Source organism: Phalacrocorax aristotelis, chromosome 17, assembly GCF_949628215.1.
Source record: "Phalacrocorax aristotelis chromosome 17, bGulAri2.1, whole genome shotgun sequence".
NCBI classification, from domain to species: domain Eukaryota; kingdom Metazoa; phylum Chordata; class Aves; order Suliformes; family Phalacrocoracidae; genus Phalacrocorax; species Phalacrocorax aristotelis.
Window position 1 is genome coordinate 10,431,147 of NC_134292.1, and position 22,026 is coordinate 10,453,172.

At 57.7% G+C, this 22,026-nt stretch overlaps 1 protein-coding gene across 9 annotated transcripts in view; it reads right to left on the reverse strand.

Moving 5' to 3' along the window:
• Positions 1 to 430: 430 nt before the first annotated feature.
• Positions 431 to 22,026, reverse strand: part of KCNT1 (potassium sodium-activated channel subfamily T member 1) — a 91,957-nt gene continuing 70,361 nt past the window's right edge. For 3 of the 9 annotated variants that reach the window (XM_075111829.1, XM_075111838.1, XM_075111836.1), the window contains exons 9-32: positions 21,800 to 21,883; positions 21,191 to 21,285; positions 19,217 to 19,397; positions 18,957 to 19,121; positions 18,075 to 18,211; positions 17,766 to 17,829; positions 16,831 to 16,939; positions 16,201 to 16,309; positions 15,120 to 15,269; positions 14,711 to 14,949; positions 13,389 to 13,605; positions 12,353 to 12,458; positions 12,066 to 12,238; positions 11,778 to 11,849; positions 10,892 to 11,026; positions 10,518 to 10,629; positions 9,989 to 10,090; positions 9,708 to 9,791; positions 9,185 to 9,313; positions 8,770 to 8,790; positions 7,735 to 8,038; positions 5,671 to 5,733; positions 2,543 to 2,627; positions 1,361 to 2,035 (exon numbers count right to left, since the gene is read on the reverse strand). In XM_075111829.1, the coding sequence (XP_074967930.1) occupies positions 1,915 to 2,035; positions 2,543 to 2,627; positions 5,671 to 5,733; positions 7,735 to 8,038; positions 8,770 to 8,790; positions 9,185 to 9,313; positions 9,708 to 9,791; positions 9,989 to 10,090; positions 10,518 to 10,629; positions 10,892 to 11,026; positions 11,778 to 11,849; positions 12,066 to 12,238; positions 12,353 to 12,458; positions 13,389 to 13,605; positions 14,711 to 14,949; positions 15,120 to 15,269; positions 16,201 to 16,309; positions 16,831 to 16,939; positions 17,766 to 17,829; positions 18,075 to 18,211; positions 18,957 to 19,121; positions 19,217 to 19,397; positions 21,191 to 21,285; positions 21,800 to 21,883 (3,057 nt within the window). In that variant the 3' untranslated portion in view covers positions 1,361 to 1,914. Of the gene's footprint in view, positions 2,036 to 2,542; positions 2,628 to 5,670; positions 5,734 to 7,734; positions 8,039 to 8,769; positions 8,791 to 9,184; positions 9,314 to 9,707; positions 9,792 to 9,988; positions 10,091 to 10,517; positions 10,630 to 10,891; positions 11,027 to 11,777; positions 11,850 to 12,065; positions 12,239 to 12,352; positions 12,459 to 13,388; positions 13,606 to 14,710; positions 14,950 to 15,119; positions 15,270 to 16,200; positions 16,310 to 16,830; positions 16,940 to 17,765; positions 17,830 to 18,074; positions 18,212 to 18,956; positions 19,122 to 19,216; positions 19,398 to 21,190; positions 21,286 to 21,799; positions 21,884 to 22,026 lie in introns of all 9 variants that reach the window. The other 6 variants (XM_075111833.1, XM_075111837.1, XM_075111832.1 and 3 more) reach the window with 5 other exon arrangements.

The window sequence follows — 22,026 nt, forward strand, 5'->3', positions numbered from 1 at the left end:
CCCCCACAATTTAAAAAAAAAAAAGACCATCCCCAAACCCCATCCCAGCACAGAAGGTCTTTTTCAACACCTTCTCGAGGCAACGCCAGCCTCAGCACGGGTCCTACCCCCCCCCCACCCCGGCACCCTCGGTCCTCTCACACGGGCGTCTCCCCCATCGCTGCTTTTCCCACGGGCTGGGGAGCGCGGCCCTGCCCGGCGACAGGTCACCAACTGCTTAAAAACTGCAATTTTAAACAGGTTTAGGTTTGGGGATTTTTTTTTTTTTGGTTGGTTGGTTTTGTAAACAACTTTTATTGGGTGGGAGGTGTCATGGGGAACAAATGCGAATGGTAATGGCACTAAACCATTCAGCTGGCAGCGGGTCTGGGATGGCTGATGGGGTTTCATGGTGGTGTTGTGATTTGTAGGAGTCTTGTTTTGGGGTGTGTTTTTTTAAAAAAAAATCACATTGGAGGTTTAATCTATGAATGCAAAAGTATATAAAGGTAACAACTCAGGTTATTCACTTGGCAGTCAAATAAAACCTTTACATGTCAGAGTTGCAAAGTGTGCAAAAATAGATGGAAAATACATCTCGTGTTTCTGCTATCGGAAGGTCGCTACGGGTCGGCCGCCGCAGACCGAAAGCGGTTGGCCAGCGTGTGCGATGCTGCGGCGTAGGGGTTAACGCTGGGCTGTACATTCATGCACCTCCGCCGCAGGCGAAGCCGCTCGGGCGCGTGGTTGTGCTGGGTTATACAGCGGAGCGAGGCTGGATGGAGCTGCTGGGGTGGCTGCTGGGGTGGGGGGTGGGGGGCAGGGGGGAGCGGGCAGAACCCGCTGCCTTTAACGGTGTCACCAGTCTGTGACCCCCGGGGAGGGGGAAGAAGGAAACCCATGTCTGGGATGTGCCGGGCCACAACCTGGCCCTGGAAGGAGGGGACACTGACCCCGACCCCCAACACCCAAGGGTGCGTGTCCCTGGCCAGCCTGCCCCTTCCCACCCCCAGTAAGGGGACCCCCGAGTCTCTTGCCTGCCCTGGGCAGCCCCAGGCAGCTCAGCTACAGCAGCAGCCACGGGGGACAAGCTCAGCCGGGGCTGCAGCCCCAGGGGCACCATGCCCGCAGGCAGGGCTCAGGCTAAGGCAGGGCTCAGGCTAGAGCCGGGCTCGGGCGATGGCAGGCATTGCCGCAGGGATGGCACGGCCTTCGGTCACCTGGGCTGGGTGGGGGTTGGTGTGTGAGATGCCGAGACACGCTGGAGGCAGCACAGCCCGGGCCATGGCAGCGGAGGGGGCTGCACCGCCCCGTCCCAGCCCAGCCCAGCCCAGCCCATCCGTCCTGTGGCCGCCGGCGGAGCCTCCCGGCACCGCGCCACGTGCGCCTCGCATCGACGCCCGTAACAGCAAACCAACAGAGGATGAACAACATAAGCTGGGTGAAAGAGCAGAAGTTTGGTACCCCTGGGGGTACCTGGTGAAGGAGGAGGAGAACGAGGAGAAGGGTTTCGGTGCAGTTTTGCTCTTGTATTGACAAGCCCCAGCAAATGCAAACAACCTGCATCAGCTGGGGACAATATTAAACACGGTCCTCCTCCTCACACAGGGTCATTTGTTGTCTGGCCTCAGCCACATCCCACCAGCACCAGCGAAGACTTTCTCACTAGTTGCGGTATTTGTATAAAAAGTTAAAAGCCACGGGGCATACGACGGCCGGCTGTTGGTCTGTCCGGCTGTCCCGTCCCTCCACGGGGGCGGTCTGGGCGTCCCTTTCCATGGCACAAAGCCAGACCGGGCATTCCCCAGGGCAACAGGCACCCGCGGGCAGCAGCAGCCTTCCCCCTCCGGCTGGCCATCCTCTTCTTCACCGCCTCTCCCCGGAGCCCGCCGGCTCCCACAGGGGCGCGGGGGTGGGGGTGGGGGGTGGGGCTGCTCACAGCTGGGTCTCGTCACGCGTTTCGGGGTTGCAGGGGCCCAGCTTGTTGCTGCAGCTGCTCTTGCGGCTGTGGCCATCATTGGCCACGTGGGCCAGTGGGTCCGAGCGGATCAGGTACCTGTGGGGCACAGCCTGGTTACGGCACTGGGAGCCCCCGCCGGGTTCCCTGATGGTGGGAGGGAGCTGTGCAAACCCTAAATTGGGGTCTGGCCCATCTTTGAGGCTGGGACATGCAGGGATGCCCCACAGTGCTGTGCTGGGAGCTGCTGCTCGCAGCAGCAGGGCAGCTGTTAAAATGATTAGGAGTTATTTCTCCTGGCACTGCTCAGTGGCGAAAGCCAAGGGAAAAGCCTCTGTGCTGCTGGTGGAGCAGTGACGAGCGAAGCTGGGGCGGTGTGGGCACTGCTCAGGAACACAGGGAGGGGGAATGGCCCAGGAAGGAGTCAAAAACTGCAGGTCCATGTGAGAAATCATGGCAAGCAATGGAATGGGGCAGCCCACCGCGATGGGGCGGGTCTGGGGGCACGGGGAGCGCTCACGCCTGGGCAGAAGCCCACCCGAGTGGCTCCGTATCCCAGGGACTGCGGGTGAAGGGGGTGGTGGGGGTGGTGGTGTCAGCACGTACACGATGTCGTTGAGCTCCAGCCGCGTGTCCGGGGGGGGATTGATCAGGACGTAGGACAAGGTGTTCTGGTGGTCGTTCATCTCATCTGCGAGAGGAGGGGAAAGGGCGGGTGAGGGATGCCCTGACGGACACCTCGATGGACACCCCGGTGGCCCTCCCTCCCGCAGCCCCGCTGCAGCATCCCTGAGCACCTGGCTCCGAGGGGTCACGGCTTGCTCCCAGGGACCACAGGTGAGTCCCTTTATGAAGGGAGGCCATGGGCAATGGCGTTGCCACCAGGAGAGCATCGCTGCCACCTCCCTCCACGCCTCCCCAGCCGCTCCCCCGCCACAGCACGGCCCGGGGACTGGCAGACGTAACTCTTCAAATACCCGCTCCCTCCAAAAAAAAAGTAAAATATCTTACCTTGGTTTAGTGCAAAAAAGGGAACAGGTTAGTCTTGCCATGTTAGGTATAGCAAAACAACTCCAACCACTGGGTCAGGGCAGCCAAACCCCCCACCGGGCCACTCGAACGCTCTGCCCACTTCTCCCCTTCTTCAGTTACTTAATTTAGCATCATCCAGCAAGAGGATTTAGTTCAACGATTGCTTCTTTCTTCCGCCCAAGGGAAACCACCTCTGTGGAGTTTCAGAGCCATCGATGCCATTCGGGGATGGCTCTAAACTACCGTGACCTCCTGGGGGAAGGGGCTCAGGGCCACTGAGAGCTGCACCCATGGGTGCTGCGTGGGGCGAGGGGGCAGCCCTCGAGGGCAGGGAGGGCCCTGCACTTTCCAGAATAGCTGAGAACAAGATCATGGGTGAAATGAATGGGGGTGAAAGGCTGCGGGTGGCCAGGGAGGGGGTGGAAGCTGCAACAAATAACACTATTTACAGGACCGAGTGACTAGGTATGGATGGACAGGATGGAGAGGGGATGGACAGACAGACGCCGGGGCAGCATAATGAGCACGGCGGGACTCCAGCTCGCTGCAAGGCTTGTCACTGGGACACCTCTCCGGGCTATCAGAAAGGCCCGTCTGAGCAGCATCGTGCGCACCATGCGTTTGCCGATGTCGGACAAACGGCGCTGGGGTTGGCGGGAGCAGGGACCAGCCGCCTGGACAGGCGCTAACTCAGGGCTTTGCCCTGTGACCTGTCCCTGCTGTCCCCCTGCCCTGGCCACCATCCAGAGCGGATCCCCAGTCAAAGGCTGCCCTGCCACACGGCAGGACGTGGGACGAGTCCCCTGCCACAACAGCGCCTACAGGGGCACGATCGCCCCGGCCATGGCAAGGGTGGCCAAGCCAGGCCATAGGCGAGGAGTACCGCTGCTCTTCAGCCTCAGGGCTGGGACGAAACCTCTGAAGTGGGGCTTTTCTCCAGCTGTGAGACGAACCACCACAGCAGCTCAAGCCACCACAGCTGGCATCCTGGACAGGGATGCAAGCAGGTCCCCTCCCGGGCTGCCTTTGCCGTGTATTTGGCCAGTGTACATCCAGACGGACCCCGAAGCATCCCCGCAGCTGGACCGCACCAGTACAGCACACAGAAGCATTTGCGGGGGACATGAGCCCCTCGTTTTGCTGCTCAAACACCTCTCTGGCACCTCTGAGGCCACAGAAGGTGCCGCAGCCCATGGAGGACTGGGGTCGCCTGCAAGAAGCTGCTGTGTGGGACCCCCACCCCGACCCGTGCCAGGGTATCCAGCCCCAGGCACCGACCAGTCCCTCGAGCTGCCAAAGAGCTTTGGCCATCCCAGTGCTCAGCCTTACAGCGAGGCGGGGACAGCGGGTGGCAATGCTGGGGCGCGGGTGACACACAGACCTTGGGACCCGACGGGATACACGGGGGGTTTGCCATGAGGGGGGAAGGCGGGGAAGGGCCCTGGCTCGCGGCAGGTTTCCCTGCTCCATGGAAGCACCTTTTCCTGACCCCCATGCAGCCGAGCCAGGCACTGCTAAACCCACCAAGTATATTGCCATATCACCCCCTGCGGCACAGCGGCAGGGCTCAGCCCAGCAGCACCCTCCAGCAATTTTTTTCTTTGCGGTGGGGGGGAAGCCAGCGCTGAGCTCCAGCTCCTGTCCCCATGCAGCCCCCAGCAGCGATGCCACCACTGCTCACCCACGGGCTCTCCTGGCTTAGCAGGGAGTGAATTGATGGTGCTGGGCCCCTCTGCAGCAGGACACGGGCTCTCACTGAGCCCCAGCTCTTCTGCGGGAGGGAGATATAGATACCAGCAGGGTCTGAGCTCTGCCCAGTACCCACTGGCCAGCTGGCAATATACTCTGCTGGCGTGGGGCTTCCATGAGCCCCAGCTGGGGCTGCTTCTCTGATGAAGGACACAGTTCATAGGAAAATGCCAACTTTTCACCTTAAGCATGGGCTAGTGAAGCCTAAAATACAGCTAGGTTGGGCTATTGCTAATCTCTAGGCTGCTGCAGTAAAAAGGGGGCTTTCTAGTGCGCTTTACACCCCTGCTTGAAGGTGTAAATGGTGCAACAACCCTGCAGCTCCTGCACAGGCCAACGAGGTGCCCCGGGGCATCTGCAGCACGGGCAGCACTTGCTGCTGCTGCTGCTGCCGCCGCCTCCTGCCGAGCCCAGCACCTCCCCGGTTAGAAAACAGGGCCTGCTAACGCTAGAGAATTGTCCTGTAACACAAAGCAAGGATTCCAAAGGGCTTCCCAAGTGCTGCCTTGCCCCAGAGCTGTGGCTGATGCCCATGCAGCTGAGAGGCTGCAGGAGCTCCAGCATCACCTTGCAGCACACACCAGCAGCTCCGCTGCGCTCAGCCTCCTGCCAATCCCCTCCTCGAATTGCCACTGGCTTTACAGACCAAAACCAACTTGCAAAGCAAAGGAGGGAGGGTTATTTTTAACAACGGGGCTGTGATTTCCCTGCAAGAATTCAGCTAGAAAAGGGTCCCTCGTGTTTTTGTCACCATGACTGTACGGAGCCCTGCGTTTGCACCACCACTGCAGGGCTGTCTTTTGTTTTCCACCACCACCCAACAAATTAGTGCTTGAAAGACTCAGGTATCTAAGGTGAAAACCGGCAAGGGTGTGGATTGGGCTTAGCTGGCATGATCTTGTTGTACGCTGCACGCCGTGAGTCACGCGGGACTCCCAGGGAAAGGGAATTACCTTGCAAATATCCCAGGTTTACCCGATTCATCACATCACTGGCTGTTAAATTTGCTACATCCTCTACAGAACATACAGGGAAAGGCACAGACATAAACAGAGAGAGAGAGAGAGGTCAGCAAGCCATGATTTGGCAAATATCAGAGACGAGCTCCTGCACTGCAGCAATAAAATGAGCAAAAGAAAAAGGAAAGGGGGAGAAGGCAGAGCAACGTGTTCTTCCAAAACGCCATGGGTGTCCAGACACTGATGGTGACACATGGTGACAACACACTGTCCCGGGCTCAGCCAGCGCAGGGGCCAGGGAGCTGCTGGACCCCCCGTAGTGCCCGATGCCCCTGTCCCGGCCAGGCACTGCCCTCCTGCCCTGACGGGTGACGGGTCCCGCACCCCCCCGTCTCTCCGCTTGCCGGACCATGCCCAGTTTGCTCCAGCCTTCGCCGGCTCGGCCAGGTGAAGGAAGCAAACCGACGCTAACCCAGCCGACGGTGCCCGAGCATCCCGGCAGGGCTGGCTGCACGGCAGCCCCTCGGGATCCTCAGCCGAGGCTGTTCAGGTGCAGAAGCTGCCTCTGCCTTAACGTCTGCCTGCGCTTGCAGGGGGTGCGACGCCACGGCCTGCCCTCAGCGGCACACGCTGCGGCAGCTCTTGCTTCGGGTGCACCCTGTTTCCCAGCTTCCCACGCCCAGCAGCTGTGTGAAACAGCTTTTTTAAGGCAGTGAATGCCATCAGCTGTGCTCCAGACTCTGCAACAGAGCTGCAGGGAGCTGGGAGTCCCCCAGAAAAAGCAGCAGAAACTTTTAGGACTAGTAATGTAAGAAAAAAAAGAGATGGGGAGGGGGATGCACCGCTGCAAAGCCCTCCCCTGGGTGCCTTGTGCCCCCTCTGTCCTGCCGCAAGCCAGGAGGGGAGGCTGGCCGATGCCCACAGCCAGCCCGTTTGCCCTCCAGCTCCAAACCTCCTCCTGCACTGCATTTCTTTATGTTTTCTCCTCCTCTTTCACACGCCTGAAGGGCTGTGAGGGAGAAACCAAGATGGGGGAGGAGGAACTGCCCCCCTCGCTGCCTCCCAGTACCAGCTCCCGTCCCAGCCGGGGCATGATGCCAGCGTGCATGCGGGCAGGGGCCGGCACGGGGTGGACGGACGCTCTTCGAGGATGCGGCACACAGGCAGCAGCACAGGATGGCTTAAAAGAAAGAAAGGAATAAAAAAAACAAAACCAAGCAAACCAAGGAAGCTATGGGCTACAGACTTTGTCATAACCAAGGGGTGGGGAATTGTCCGGAGGGGACACAGACGCCAGCACCGACGGGCAGGTGAGAAGCTTCACGAGAAATGTGGCTGCACAAAGGGACCCTGAGCGCTGTGGGCGCCCCGGGGGTCTGTGGGCTCATCACAGCCAGAGACACTAGTTTCACACGCAATGAAGCAAACCCTGTAGCTACCGAAAGGATTTTCCATGGAAGAGCTTTATGAAGGATTAAAGTCCATAACAAAAGGGGCTTGCGCCAGCTGACGGGGCTTCACCTCTCCCTGCCGCACTAGGGGAGCTCTCGGGCAGAAGGTTTTTGCTGACTTGGAATCAGAGTGTCCTGAACCACCGTTTCTGCACCGCCAGGAAGTGGGGGGCCAAGCGGGGCATCGCACCCGAAGGCTGCACGGCAGCGCTCGGTCCAGCTGCAGGCAGAAGGGAGGGAGTTACTCTGCCACAGCAAATTCCTGCCTGGACCCATCCCAGAGCCCTGGAATGGGGGTGGCTGCCTGCAGTTGGCTGGGGGGTGGCAGGCGAGGGGGCTCTGCACTGCGGGACCCCAGCCTTGAATGCGCTCATCTGCAGAAGCACAAGCAAGCCGGGGAATGAGGCATTACTCCCAGCCAGGCCCGGCAGCGCCTGCGGGGTTCGGCTTGGCATGGGGTTTGGCTTGGCACAGGGTTAGGCTTGGCGCGGGGTTAGGCTTGGCGCAGGGTTAGGCTCAGCTTGGGATTAGGCTCAGCACAGGGTTACCTGAGGAGCCTGCAAGTGGGATGCACCACCACAGAGAAGCGCGACCGAACGGCACTTACCGTACCCGGTTGTGGGCAAGCCCAGGTGCTTCATACGGTTTTTGACAAGCTCAGAAAGCTCCTGCCGCTCGGAGCGCCGGTACAAGCTGAGGCGCTGCTGGCTGATCCACTCGGCCGTCTTGCTGGAGTGCTTGTTGCCCTTCCTGCTCAGCCGGCGTGCCCACTGCATGCTCTTGCGCCGCAGCAGCGGGTGCTCCGACTGGTCGCTGGAGCACGAGTTCCTGTGGTGGCTGGTCTTGATGCCCCAGTGCTCCTTGACGTCCTTTGTGTCCTCGCAGTCCTCGACGTTGATTGAGATCTGTGACTGGAAGCCCAGCAGGTCACGGGGGGGGAGTGGGGGAGTGGGTGTACCAAAAAGAGCCCGTCCTGTCTGTGATGGGGTGGGATCTCTCCCATGGGAGGGGATCCTTCCTCTGATGCACACGCACTCTCCCAGCACATCATATCTGTCCTGATAAAACTACCTGGCCAGCAGATTTGGGATGAGCGCTGTCGAGTGGCGTCTAATGGTATGTCGCACGTGATTTCCCGTGGGCTGCCCAAGGGACAGCCGTGCCCTGGACTCCCTCCCTTTCGTCTTGCAGCAGACATGCTGCTGCATTTCTGGTACAGCAATCCCCACTGGTGAGCTGGAATTTATTAATAAAGCAGTTTAAAGCATCGCTAAGAAAGAGGTGGATTGCGTTTAATTAAATGTAAACTTTGGGCTCCCTGTAGCTGCCTCCTACAAAGCTGAGAACTGAAGGTATTTAAAAGGGAGCCTGGCTCGCTCCCCTGCTCCTTATCCTAGTTAATTACACTTCAGGGCGCTGAGGACTTTTGTCGTCCCGGGCTGCCGAAGCATCGCCCTTCCGCGGGGACAGGCAGCGCTGTGCCGGCACCGGGGGCGACAGCCAGCACAAGGCGCGTGGTGGCTCTCGGTGGCCGGAGGAGCCGCTGGCACAAGCCAGCCCAGCGCTTGCCCGCGGGCCGGGGCCTGGGGAGCCCAGGAGTCAGCGCTGACACCGCCCAGGGCTGGATGTGAGCGGCACTCACCTGCGCTCTGATGTCGTGGGGCTGCGGCGGGGGAAAAGGAAGGAAAAACAAAGCATCAGCCCAACAAAAAGGCAGCCCTGCTGTGCAACATCCCCCCTGCTCCCCGGGGACTCGGTGCCATGCGGCACTGCAGAGCTGTGCCGAGAAAATCCCCCCGCCTGCCCGCAGCCAGGCTGCTGCCCGGAGAGACAGGCATGTACGCCGAGCCCGCTGACCCGGCTGGGGAACCAGGACACCGCCGCCGTAACGCTAACGAAGCGAAGGCAGAGCTTCCCCTCCCCTCACTCCAACCACCGCTGCTGCAACCAGGTCCGTGGCCCTGGCCAGCCGCACAGACCTCATCTCTCCAAGCGGTGATGCTCGGCTGGGACCACCAGCAGCCCCTGCCTGGTGCACGCCACTGCCATGCCCCTACCTCAGAGGTTGCGAACATGTGCGACTCCGTCCTGTAAATCCCAATGGGAATCTCCGCGCTGGAGGAGCAGAGCTTCTGGAAGAGGCGGCCGTATGTCCGAATCCACAGGTCGTCTTCAGTGATCTTCATCTGAGCAACAGAGGACGAACGTCAGCCACCCTGCGCTGTGCTGAGCCCACTGAGGGGCACCTTGGGGCTGCTCTGAGCTTCCCCCAGCTCAGCCACATCAGTCCCAAAAGCGAGCTGGACTCCACAAAAAGACCAAGGGCAATTTCCAACCCCAGCCTCCAGAACAGGGACTTTGTTCCTTGGTAGCTCTTGGGCTTTTGGGCTCTTGGTAGCGGTGAGGTTCCCCACACACGATACAGGGGAGCGATAACCTGGCATGTTCTGCCCGATGTTGCTTCCCCTCCACTTCCCCAGAAGAGGGGAACCCTCCACCCCCACGCGCAAGGTGACAGATCCCACCAGATCCACGATGACTTGGCCTGATGGTTTCAACCCGTGGGGAATTGGCACCTACCGCACAGAGGTAGCCAGAGCCCGGCGTGGTGTCGAGACCCAGCAGCAACCGAGTGATGGTGATCATGTAGTCCTTCACGAATGACTGGGGAGAGACATTTGGGCAGGAAACCGGAGAAGAGGTTTGCTCAGTTATTCAATGGGAGCTGCAAAGGGGCGGCTGCTCCTGCAGCGCTGCCTTACCCAGAGCCCATCGGGGACAGCCCCTGGGTGCTCCAGTCCATGCCAGCAGCTGCGGCCACATGGGGGGGCCCCTCACGGCCCCTTGCCAAGGGTTCTCACCTGGTAGAGCAGCGTGTCCAGCATGCTGATGCTGAAGACCCTCCCAGCTGCAAAGGGCAGCCTGAACATGAAGGCCAGGTTGGAGCCGTTCTCTCGCTCTTTCTGGAAGAGGAAGGGGAGATGTCAGTGCCTGTGGGGTCTCATTCAAGTCCTTGCAGGGTGCTTTCACATGCCCCAGTGTCTGGTTGAGGGGTATTTTTCTCCCTTGTCAGAAGATCTGTCTCAGCACAGTGACCCCACTGTCCCCCTTACTGCAGTCACAGGATGAAACCTGATTCAGAGGTCTGGTGTGCCCAGCACAGCAGTGGGCAAAGCAGCACAAACTCCAGCCACCGCATAAATAAATAAATTTGCAGAAGGAGGTAGTTAGTCCAAAGATCAACTGCCCACATATTTGTTTGCTGCAGGTTATCTTGGGTAGATGCACACTAACTATGGTAGCTGCAGCATGCAGAAGAGCACAGGACCTTGAGGAGCATAAATGTCATCACTCTCAGCGTTGAATTCCCAAGGGAAGACCTTCTCTTACCTTTTCTAGCTTGGAAAGGGCAAGAGAGTAACTGTCCTTTGCTCGGAACTGCATGAACCTCATGTTGGAGGGGTGGGTCAGCTCTGTGATAATGCTGAGGCTGGGGAAGAGCCTGCAATGGAGAGAGACCTGTTGCCCTGCTGCTCACTCAGAAGTGAGAGGACTGCCTGCATTTAAACCTGAGGAAGACCAAAATCATCCCTGTGCCCGTCTAAGGTCAGAAAGAGCTGATTAGACGCTGTTTCCTAGAGCAAAGCCCAACTGCAGGTGTGTCCCACTGCCCACAGCCACCATCCCTGCCACCGCCACCCTTCCCAGCCTTGTCTCCAGCAGTAAGTGGCTGTGACAGAACCAGGGCAGCGGTCACCCCTCACCTGAACATCGTCTGAACATTGACAATTGTCTTTGCATCCGCCATGTAGTCCTCCTCAGCGCTCATTGTGCTCTCCTTGTCCACGACCACCAGGTTGTCGGCATAGATGATGCCACACTGCAGCAAGCTGTCCAGGCTGGGCAGTTCCCAAAGAGAAAAGCACAGGGTCAGTCCTTGGAAATCACAGAGGGAAGCTGCATGCTGCGATGCGCAGCGCTACAGCAAGCCCAGGCTGCTCCCAACCACCAGCTCTTCACCTCCTCCTATCTACTGGGAGGGTTCAACAACCTGAAAGCCAATGGTGGGCTCAGCTCTATGGTAGAAGAGAATAGAATCATAGAATCATAGAATCACTATGGTCGGAAAAGACCTCTAGGATCGGATCATCTAGTCCAACTGTCAACCCAACACTACCAGGTCTCCTAAACCATGCTCTGAAGTGCCATGTCTACACATCTTTTAAATACCCCCAGCGATGGTGACTCCCCCACCTCTCTGGGCAGCCTGTGCCAGGGCCTGACCACTCTTGCAGTGAAGACATTTTTTCTAATCTCCAACCTAAACCTCCCCTGACGCAGCTTGAGGCCTTTTCCTCTCGTTCTATTGCTAATGACTTGGGAGCAGAGAGCAACCCCCCCCTCACTCCAGCCCCTCTCAGGCAGCTGCAGAGAGCGAGAAGGGCTCCCCTCAGCCCCCTCTTCTCCAGGCTAAACCCCCCCAGCTCCCTCAGCCGCCCCCCAGCACACTTGTGCTCCAGACCCTGCCCCAGCCCCGCTGCCCTGAACCCTGGGGCTTCTCATGGGATGACCCCAAAGTCTAGGCTGGCGTAAACGCAACACATTTAGGCATCACCGTAAGTAACAACAGCCGCATGTGGAAACACCTACTTATCGATCGTGCCCTCCATGTAATAAACCATAGGGAAACAACAGATGGCTTCCAGAAAGTGGTGCTCGGGCCTGGAGGAAGAGCAACAGAGAGCAAGGCGGTTCGGCAAGCCCATGGGGCAAAGACAGACACAAAACCCACACAGGAGTGCCCAGGGCCAGCATCAGCCCAGGCATCCAACAGTGGCACTGCCGTTCCCCCACGATCCACCCCCACAGCAAGAGATGCCCGTGAAAACACAGGGGGGGGCTTGGTGCAGTGGAAAACATCAGCGGAAAAGTACTTGCTTGTTGTCCAGCAGCAACACAATTGGGTTCAACTCTTTACGGGACCGATAGTACGCACGAAGCGGGACGATGAAGTTATATAGTCCGTTCCCAGCCGTCTCCGCCGAAACGATAATCAGCTTGTTCTTAAACCCGTAGGCTTTGGCATCTTCAAAGCTGTTGTGCTTGCAGCCCTGTGCGGTCGAAGGCAGCGCGGAGACTCAGCGCACGGCTCGCGGACGCCCACCCACCGTCCCGCTCCCGGGGGGGCTGTGGCCCCCGGGCAGCCGCCCGCTGCCCCGTTCTACCTTGTCCAGCCTCAAGCAGCAGAAAGGGGCTTTCTCGGGTAAAAGGTGGCACAGCGTTGGGGAGCTCCCAATGTAGGGGGAGTTCGGTGGGTAGCCCTTCACGTACCTGCAGCAGAGAGAAAATCCAGCAGCATGAGGACATGGGGAGAGCTCTCCACGTATACAGCACTCAGACACTGGGAAAAACTGTTAAAAGCAGCAGACCCAGGGCTCAAGCACATCACTTGCTACATGCTTTGCAAAACTCTCCTGCAGCAGCTGGAAATTTTCCAGAATACACATATATGGGAACCATTTTTGCTGTGCAAAGGGCCATGAGATTGCAATGTTCCCAGCACGGATGGAGAAGGCAGCAGATAGGCCCATCGAGCGCAGTTGGAAGGAGACAGGGTAGCGAGCTCCAGGAGAGGGGGGCGCTGCTGAGACATATAAAGAAGCAAAAAAAAAACACCCCATCATTCATTTTTAGAGTTTGTTTTGGTGAATGTATACTTAAAAAAAAAAAAAATCACCATTTGTATTCTTGTTGGAACCAGAAGCAGAAATTTCATTTACAGAGCAGCTGAAAGTGGACATGAATTAAAAGCCGATCAGTAAGAGTCTGCTGATGTGGGGTAAGCTCCCCACACGGCTGCGAAAGCATCCGAACAGGTAACCAGCAAAGCAAGTGCTTGCCTAGCTGTCATAAATTAACAGCTTTAAAGCCACAGTAAATAATTATTTTGTATTTTTTTTATTTATGTGCAATGGAGAAATAGGCTCCTCTTCGCATCGGTGAGAGAAGGGAGGCGTCAGGACTGACGGACCGACCCTGTCCATCCCCAGCAGTGTCTGGCTCAGTGCAACCTCTCTGATACCCAGAGGAAACTTCTCCAAAGCCGCCCAAAAGGCTTATGGCCAAGTGGCAATTCCCCGTCTAACAGACGTTGCTGTGCTCAGAAAAAGCATCCCTCGGGCACCGTTAAACACCCATCATGTGCAACGGTCCCCGTCTCTCTCATACGAGGGGCAGCTTGACCGAAGGCAGGCGACTCACTCCACAACCGCCGACCCCTCCTCATCCGACTGCGTCATCTCGTCTTCCGACTGGTCACTGAGCAGGTCGCAGGGCAGCAAGGACGAGGTGTCAGCCAGCTCGAGGACGGGTGCAATGCTGGGCCGCCGGTTGCCCGAGCCGTTCTCCGCCGGCAGCGCCAGCTTGCTGCTGTTAGTGGGGCGGCACTCTGTGTTTTGCAGGTCCATGGCTACTGTACCTGGACACAGTGGGGAAGGAAGCACAGCAAACACGCTATAAGGAGGTGAAGAGAGCTGTGTTGGCAAAGCGTCGCGCCCTTGAGCCCTGCACAGGGACGAGGTGGGGCTCGCGAGGCCGTGCATCGTGCCGGTTAAATACAACCCAGATGAAGCTAAACCATTCACAGGCACAGGGAGTGCAGGCAAAGCACCCACCAGCGACCTCCAGCCGGGCAGTGCTGCAGGGAGCATCTCCCCAGAGGCACAGCTCAGCTGCTCCCACGGCGGGTGGCCACCTCCTGCCGAGGCTCTCATCTCCGTCTCAGCCAAACAGTGACTTTTAGATGGTCAGGAAGGCGGGGGGTTCCCCAGCACGCAAAGCGCAGGCGCTGGGCTTGCCAGGCACTGCTGCCCTGCTTGTACCCGTGCAATTTCTCTCCCCGTCTCATTTCTCTTTGCCAAAGGTCCCTGTGAACTAGCCACATAATGAGAACACTGACAAACGCTGTTCAGCAAAGTGCTTTGCGGCTTGCTGGGGCATAATCTATGCAAATTGCTGCTCATGAGTACAAATGAATAAATTATTTGCCTGAAATATAATCTGCTCATGTAGCGCAGCCTCCCCAAAACTCGCTCCCCCCAGACACAAGCTGGAAATAATGACTCGTGGTATTTTTTTTATTTGCGAAAAATGCACCACTCGCTACAGAGCAAACTATGCTCTTCGTCAGGCTGTGAATCATGAATGTGATTTAGGATGCAGCCAACAGCATTTATTCTTCCAGCCCGGGCTTAAGGGATTTATGCAAATACCATTAATGATAATGGACATCATGAGCTTTACAATGATATTTGAGCTTGCTAAGAGCACCCAGTGTACAAGGAGCAGTGTGTATTTTACTTGTGAGGTGACTGGGACAAGGGATGGAAAGGGATTTTCAGTGGCTCCCAGCAACACCCAGGCAGGGGGCATGGCAAGGAGTCTGCAAAAAGCAAAATAGAACCAGACCTGGGGAGACGAAACCAAACCTGGGGGAGGAGCTGGAATGGTATGTGCAGAGCCCTATCCTGCCCTCCTGGGGAGCCCCACAGCACCCCTGCCCTGCTGAGGCCCCACCAACTCACCCATGCTGGCGATGATGCTGTGCACAGGCAGGCGGGACGGGCCGTCGTACGTGCCTCTCCCCGCAAAGCCCTTCTTCTTCTGCTTCTCCTCCTGCTTGAAGATGAAGGCAGAGTTCTCCTCCTTGGTGATGTTGATGTAGAAGCAGGTGTCAGATGCTGCCATGATGTGCCGTGGGCCGGGGTTCAGCAGGATGCTTTTGTTCTCCTCCCTCCGGATGCCGATCAGGCAGACGCCGTACCTGTGCCGGGAGCACGACATGGGCATTCCCAGCTGGAGAAAAGTCCCTTCGGGGCTTTGTCCCTGCACAAAGGACCTCACAGCATCCTCCAGCCGCAGCCCCGACTCCCCAGGGACACAGACTGGCAGACACGCCCTGCCCACCCCTTCCTGTCGCCCTCCTGCCCTCACTTCTTGTGCGCGTGGAAGGCGGCGTAGGTGAAGCTCTTCCCTTCATACTCCATGAAGAACTTGCTGTCGCCCATCCGGATGTGGTAGACCTCATTGCCTGAGCAGCGCCCGTACATCCGCTGCCACTGCTCCGGGGACTCCTGGCCCTCCCTGCAACAGCAGCAGCAGCGTGCGGGGATGGGACCCTCGCATGGTGCTGGGATGGGACCCCCCAGGTGCCAGGACAGGACCTACCCCCAGTGCTGGGACGGGACCCCGCTCAGTGCCGGCACAGACCCCGGCACGCCAGCCAGCTCCCGGGGCAGAGCCGCCCGGCAGGAGCGCTAATAAGCGCTGAAGCTGTTATTTAGACCAACAGGGGTGAGGTTATGGTGATGCATTTCCACGAGCTGTTGGTGTTCACAGACTGAGGAGAAGCTCGTTTTCGTTTCAGATTTTAAGTGCCTTTATCTTTAATAAGGGCTCTCGAGGGGCACAGAGGCAGGGTTCAGAGCCCGTGTTGGCAAACGACTCCGAGTACAGGGTAAGAGTCCTCTGTGAAGGATGTTCCATATTCGTTTGATCCCACATTACCCAAAATTCAGATGTTTCTGATGGGCCAAGGGGTGCAGGATGCGCACCACCGCTTTACCGGGCTGGCAGAGCTCCTCGCAGCTGTGCTTTATATGAACCCACCAAACAGCCTGCAGGGTCTGGGTTTGCACAGGCTGGGAATTAACCTTCCCTCCAGTGGGTCCATGCCAGTATAAACAAGACACTTTTATTCCCAGTCTCTGGAATGGTGGTGTTGGCCAGCCCATCTGCGCTGGTGGCTTTCCCTTACAATATTAGCTTTTGTTCTCAACCTGGCTGGGGGTCCCAGGTCCCAGTGTGCTCCCCCAGGCCCCCACCAGAACCCTCCCCTCCCAGGCCCAGAGCGCCCACCAGCAGCTCTGCCGTCCCTCCATGCTCAGGCTGGGGTGGTGGAGGCAGGGGCAGGCAGGGGCAGGCAGGGGCAGGCAGGGGCAGGCAGGGGCAGGCAGGGGCAGGGGCAGGCAGGGGCAGGCAGGGGCAGGCAGGGGCAGGCAGGGGCAGCACTCACTGGCCGCGGGAGGTGTGCACCAGCAGCGTGATGAGGGTGGAGGTGGCAGGGCAGACGCAGTTCAGCGCCAGCATGGCGTATTTGCACTCCTCTTCGCAGACGACGTGATCTGAAAGGCAGAGGGGACTGTCACGGCAGGGAGGGGGGCGGCTGGGTTCCTTGGCCAGTAGTGCCCAGGGGTGCGGTAATTTTGGAGTGGTGTTGGGGGCTGGGTGCTTCCTCCTCCTGCCAGTCCGGGAGGGCTTTCAGCCAATCCAACAGACCATGGGGAACACCACAAATGGAATTAATACAGGCAGGAAAACAGGGATGCAGTCTGGAAACCAGGTGGACACCAGCCCACCAAGGCCACTGCCGCCGTGTCCGTGGGGACACACACATGGGTCTGGGGTGCCCTCACACAGCTGTCCCCTGGTCCCAGGCACGTTGCTGCAGGCTTGCAGCACGTGCATCGTGATAAAGGGGCTGGCAGCCCTGAAATATCTTCCAGCAATCGGGAGGCGTCTCAGCACCAGGTCATGGACTCCTCCAAGACAGAAACACCGCTGGAAACATCCGTGATGGCAGGTAAGAGTCCGGAGCAGCGAAGCGAGCAGTGGTGCACGCTGCCACGCAGCCCCTCCAACTCACCGGCAAACTTGACGTGAAACTTGTTTTCAGGCTTTAAGATCTGAACGTAGAGAGGACAGTTTGGAGCAAAATCTTTCACAGCCCAGGCTCTCAGGATGGTCTGGTGGTCCTAGCCAAGGAGAAGAGCAACAGGTACTTATCTGATGGCTTACTTTCCCTAATGCTTCCACACCTGGGATGAACCCCAAAGTGCCCAGCCACCGTGGAGATGTACGGCAAGGGCTCCTCCAACGCCCACTGCTAACGGGGGATAACCTCCCTCCCCTGCTCCCCAAAACCCAGCACCGATGGGAAACTGGGAGCACAGAGGGAAGGCGAGCCCACGGGGGCTCAGCCAGCGGCGTGCTGCTGCATATCCCCGTGCCATCCCCATTCCACCTTTGTGTTTCTCTGCAGTCACTGCCTGCCCACGGGAACCCTTTGGCAGCTTCGTTACAAGCAGAAGAGCCAAATGCCAAAGGAGGGAAGGGCCTCAGCAGCAGGGAGGGAGCACGGCACCCTCTGCTCTGCACATTAGCACCTGCAGAAAAGACCCCTCCAGTGGGGCCGCGTGGGGTCAGGACAGCACGGGCAGACGGGAGCCTGGGCAGCGTACCTGGCACCGGCCGGCAGCCAGAGCTGTCATTGCTGCCACCTCCTCCCTCTCCCTTGGCTCCAAAACTAAGATCTTCCCAGCAAAGCCCCTGCCCAGGCTGCGGTAAGATTGCATCAGGTGAGGAGGTTTTGGGGTGAGCTGCCCCAGGGCGTGCGGGGAGCACAGCCTGTGTGGGTGCCCAGGGGATGGAGCTCAGCACCTGAGCCCCGCGCTCTCTCCCCGGCTGCCTCCCAGCGCGCTCCTGTGCCGTGCAGAAGCAAGATGCAGTGATGACCCTGGTGCCTTCTTGCCTGAGAAATGAAAAAATCTCCAACCGTGCCAAACCCCAGGCCTGGCTTACCGCCGCAGTGCGGTCCACCTCATTTCGGCTGCTGAGAATGAAGCAGGCTTCGCCGTTGTCCATCCTGCAAACAGAGAGCAGCGACCCCATGAATTGCATGGGTCAGCAAAGCTGGACATTTGCCCATACCAGCCAGGGTGCTGCCAGCCCCCTCCGAGACCCCAGCCAAGGCATGCAGGGATGCCCATCATCATGCATCTGGGCTGACATTACTGGGAACCCTCCTCTGTGGCTCCAAGGCCTGCAGGCAGCTCAGCAGTGCGGCAGGACCAGCCTCGCCGTGGGTGTGCAGGATGTCCCTCTGCTCACTTGGCTCTCATGAGGTCCTGGTCCTTCAGCGCAGAGCCCTGGAGGTAGATGACTCGCTGCGACCACAGAGGGATCTGCAGGACCCGCCGCACCTGGATATCCATCTCTGTCGGGCAAAGTATCACCACGTAGTAATCCTGAAAGAGAGAGGCTCGCACGGGTCAGCAGGCTGGTGAGGGTCTTGAAAAACACATCAGCAGCTTCACCACTCTGTTCTGCATAACAAAGCCAATGCAGGCACATCTGCACGCCCACAGCAACATGGAGCCTCTCACAGTTACAGAAACAAGCCGGAATTTAAAACTTGAATGTGTGGAATCAAGGCTGGGCAATGGTAATGAAGCGTATATGAGTGGTGGAATGAAATGCAAATCTGAAACACATCTGTGACGCTCTCATCCTAGGGAGATGGAAAGGCACAGTCATTTGCTTGAAGATCACTTATTAGGTGGGGATACTCTAGTTAGTTAGAGCTGGGTAAATCCCACTGAGGTTTAGCAATTACATGTTCTGTTTCTGTCTGAGATTCTTCATTCAGTAAAGACGCCTTCAAATCTAGAAGAGTCCCTCTGGTCCCTCTCCACATGCTGGCACAGTGCTGTAACAGGCCTGGCCAGAAAACAGGGCAGATCAGGCAGAGAGAGCCTCACGGCTGAGATGGCAAAGTGAGGTGGCCACAGGGTACCACTTGTCACCTCTCCTCGGCCAGTGGAGCACATGCTTTCTGCTGCTGGGCTGGGTGGTTTTTACCTTATTCTTTGCTACAGCCACTGTAGCTGGGCAGGGCACTCACCACCAGCAGCAACACGGCCGTGCCCAGCAAGGCTGCGAGCCCCGCAAGGGCAAGCATTGACCAAGCACATGAGCGTTCCTCACCCTCACCTGCAAGCGCGGGTGGGCGTAAAACTCATTGAGAAAGTCCATGAGAAGATCAATCTTGAGGGAGCTGACACAAAGGACAACATGTTTCTCTGTCTGGGCACGGTGACGGCTGTAATTGCCTCCCGACTTCTGCCTCTCCATCCACAGGTAGACAAGCTCCTCGAACTGCAAATGAAGGCAGAGAGCTGACGTCCCCATCGGCGGGGCTGTCTGGGAGCAAGCTCTACATCCCTCTCCATCCTCGGCCACATGGGTCTAACCTGGAGTGGCAGCACGACCAGGGCGACACAAATCATTATCACGACGAGCAGCTGGGAAGGCCAGATCTTTGGTGTCACGTCTCCATAGCCCACAGTGGAAAAGGTGACGATGCAGAAATAGAAGGACTTGAAGAGGGAGAGCTTCTCACCTGCTCTTTCTAAATGCTGGATGCCACAGGTCCTGGAAGGAGAAAGCACACACCACAGTGAGCTCTTCCCTGCCTGGGAGACAGGCAGTGCCGTAGCTCCTGCTGAGGTCAGTGGGGAACCCTAGAGGGTGCCTTACACCCCTGTCCATGGAGGAAGCTTCTCTGTAACATGCTGTCAGCATCAGCAGGGGATTTATGCCACCAACAGAGTTGATTCAGCTCATGGCACCTACAGATGAAGGAGTTACCTTGACGTGGTTGCTCACCACAGCAGCGTGGGGAAGTCTAGGTCTTGGGTGACCAGCCACAATAAGACCATGCCATGGATGGCATGAGGAACATCACCTGGGGGATACCCTTGCATTGCAAAAAACTAAAACGTGGAAGAAAGCATCTGTGCCTGTAAGGCTCTGGGAGGACTCAGCCCATGGGAAGGCCTCTCACTTACAGGGGGGATGTGCTCTGGCAGGCAGGAGGCAGGTCCCATTGCCCACTCCCAGCCCTGTGCCGCTGCCCTCGCAAAGCCCTGCCGCAGAGCCGCCTCGCCCCCCGCGGTTAGGCAGGCAGCGTAACTCCTCCTCAAACCTGCAGTTTCAAAGTCATCTTGCTAAACACAAGTGTCACCGAAGACATCCTGGACCTGACCTGTAGCCCTGATGCATCCACCAAGAAACACGTCCAGGGCCCCAGCAGGCAGGAGGTGCCATGGGCAGGGAGCACTGATGAGCTCCGAAATTGCATTAGTCATTCACATCAAAGGATCATCTTTATTGCCAAAGACCCATGAGCCTAAAAGCTTCATTTCCTGTCCATTCAACAACTTAATTGGTATTATATACTTCAAATCCAGACCATGGGAGCCAAAGGAAAATTCAAGAAGCCTAATTCAAAGCTAAGTACCCAGCGATGTGAACTGACTCCTTTATAACAAGACACCCCTGTTGTTGGCAATGTGTGGGGTGAAGGGCCCAGTTAATTAGCAGGAGCCCCAGTGGCCTATTACAGAAACGAGCTCAGCAGCCATGGCAACTTGGGGGGCAGGAAGAGCACGGTCAGAGCCAGCAAGTGCAGTGGGTGCTGGTGAATGAGCCGTCACACGCGTCCCAGCGCGCGTCCCCGCGGGAAGCTGCTGTCCCTGCCCTTGACCCTGCAGCGCTCACAGCCCTGCTCTGAGACCTGTGTGTCCATATCACCCATCTCCCTCTGATAATGTCCTCATCCTCATGTGCACCCATTAAAAAGTTGCTGTTAAAATCATATAATTAGGGAGGATAATTAGTTTCTAAAATAGGAATTGATCTTCCCGCGGTTCAGTGAGCTGGGGAACGAAACAAGGCAGGAAGGAGCCCAGTGCTGGGGGGCTGATGGTGCAGGGGGTCCTCCCAAAGATCTAGCAGATGTGGCTGTGCACAAGCCAAAGCCCATGGATGAACGTGGAAACCTGGGGCACGTTCCTCACCATGGCTCCCCCAATTCCAAAACTCAGCCTGAGGAACAGAAATTGTCCCATTAGCAAAGAAAGGATTCCAAAGACTTGGGAGTTCAATCTGATGAGCAGTCCTGAACAGATATGCTTCCTTCAGTGTGCACAAACCTCTCAGGCTAAAAATCTCAAGCTAGAAGACACCACTTAAAGGCAGAACCTCCTCTGGCTTCCCAAATCCCCACATTATGCCTTGGCAGTGCCATCCCACCACAGCTGGGAAGGTCCCACACCCCGCCCCCTCCTGGAAGCCCTGTGAGAGCCTGGCTCCACCAGTCACCCCTGGGACATGCAAAGCTGATTTCCTTGGATGAAGAGGATGAAATGAAGAGCAGCACTCACCCCGTGAAAACAAGACACAGGAGGGTGCAGATCAGAATGAGCACCTGGTTAAACATCGCAGACTGGGTCCTTTGTATGGCTCGATGCAGGTCGTTCTGGGAAGAAAGGAGAGGACCCACCAACTCACAGAGGCTGAGGGTAAAGTACTCCAAGTACCAAGTGCTGTCTTGCTGGCTCCATCAATGCCCCCACAGATGGCAGTCAGGCCAGAATTTGGCCCTTGAAAAGGGATGTGCGTTTCTGTGAGCGGGTCTGGGCTCTGCTGCTGGGAGAGACAGCTCGAGCGGGTGCATGGGAACGGCTGGAATATCTTGTCCTCCTGAAACACCATATGCTGGGACAGCCAGAGGCCGTCCCTGTCAATGCACAGCCAACAGAGTCAACGTGGCTCAGACACTGAAGAGCTCCTACTCAAGTCCACAGCCCAGCAGCACCAGCTGGCAAAGCCTCACCTCCCACCAACCCCAGCACAGCTGCATGTGCTGAGCCCCAAAAACCTGCCCAAGAGCCGGCGGCAGGCGAGGACCCCCCTCCCAGCCCCACCACCCTCGGCATCCCTAGGGCAGAGGCACCCAGGGTGAAAGGGATGGGATGCATCGGGTCACTCACAATCATGTTCTCCAGGGCGTACTTGGCAAGCCAGCAGTTCAGAAACACAGGAATGAACAAATTCCGCAAAGGAGGCCAGAATATCTATGAAAGCAAGAGTTACTCGCAGGAAAAATCCATGCTCTCTATCAGAAAAAGCTATAAACAGCCAATTTGAACCGTGTGGGGAGAATCCACCTCCAAACTAAGCACCAGCCCCTGCAGAAGCTGCCACTGAAGGTGGTCCC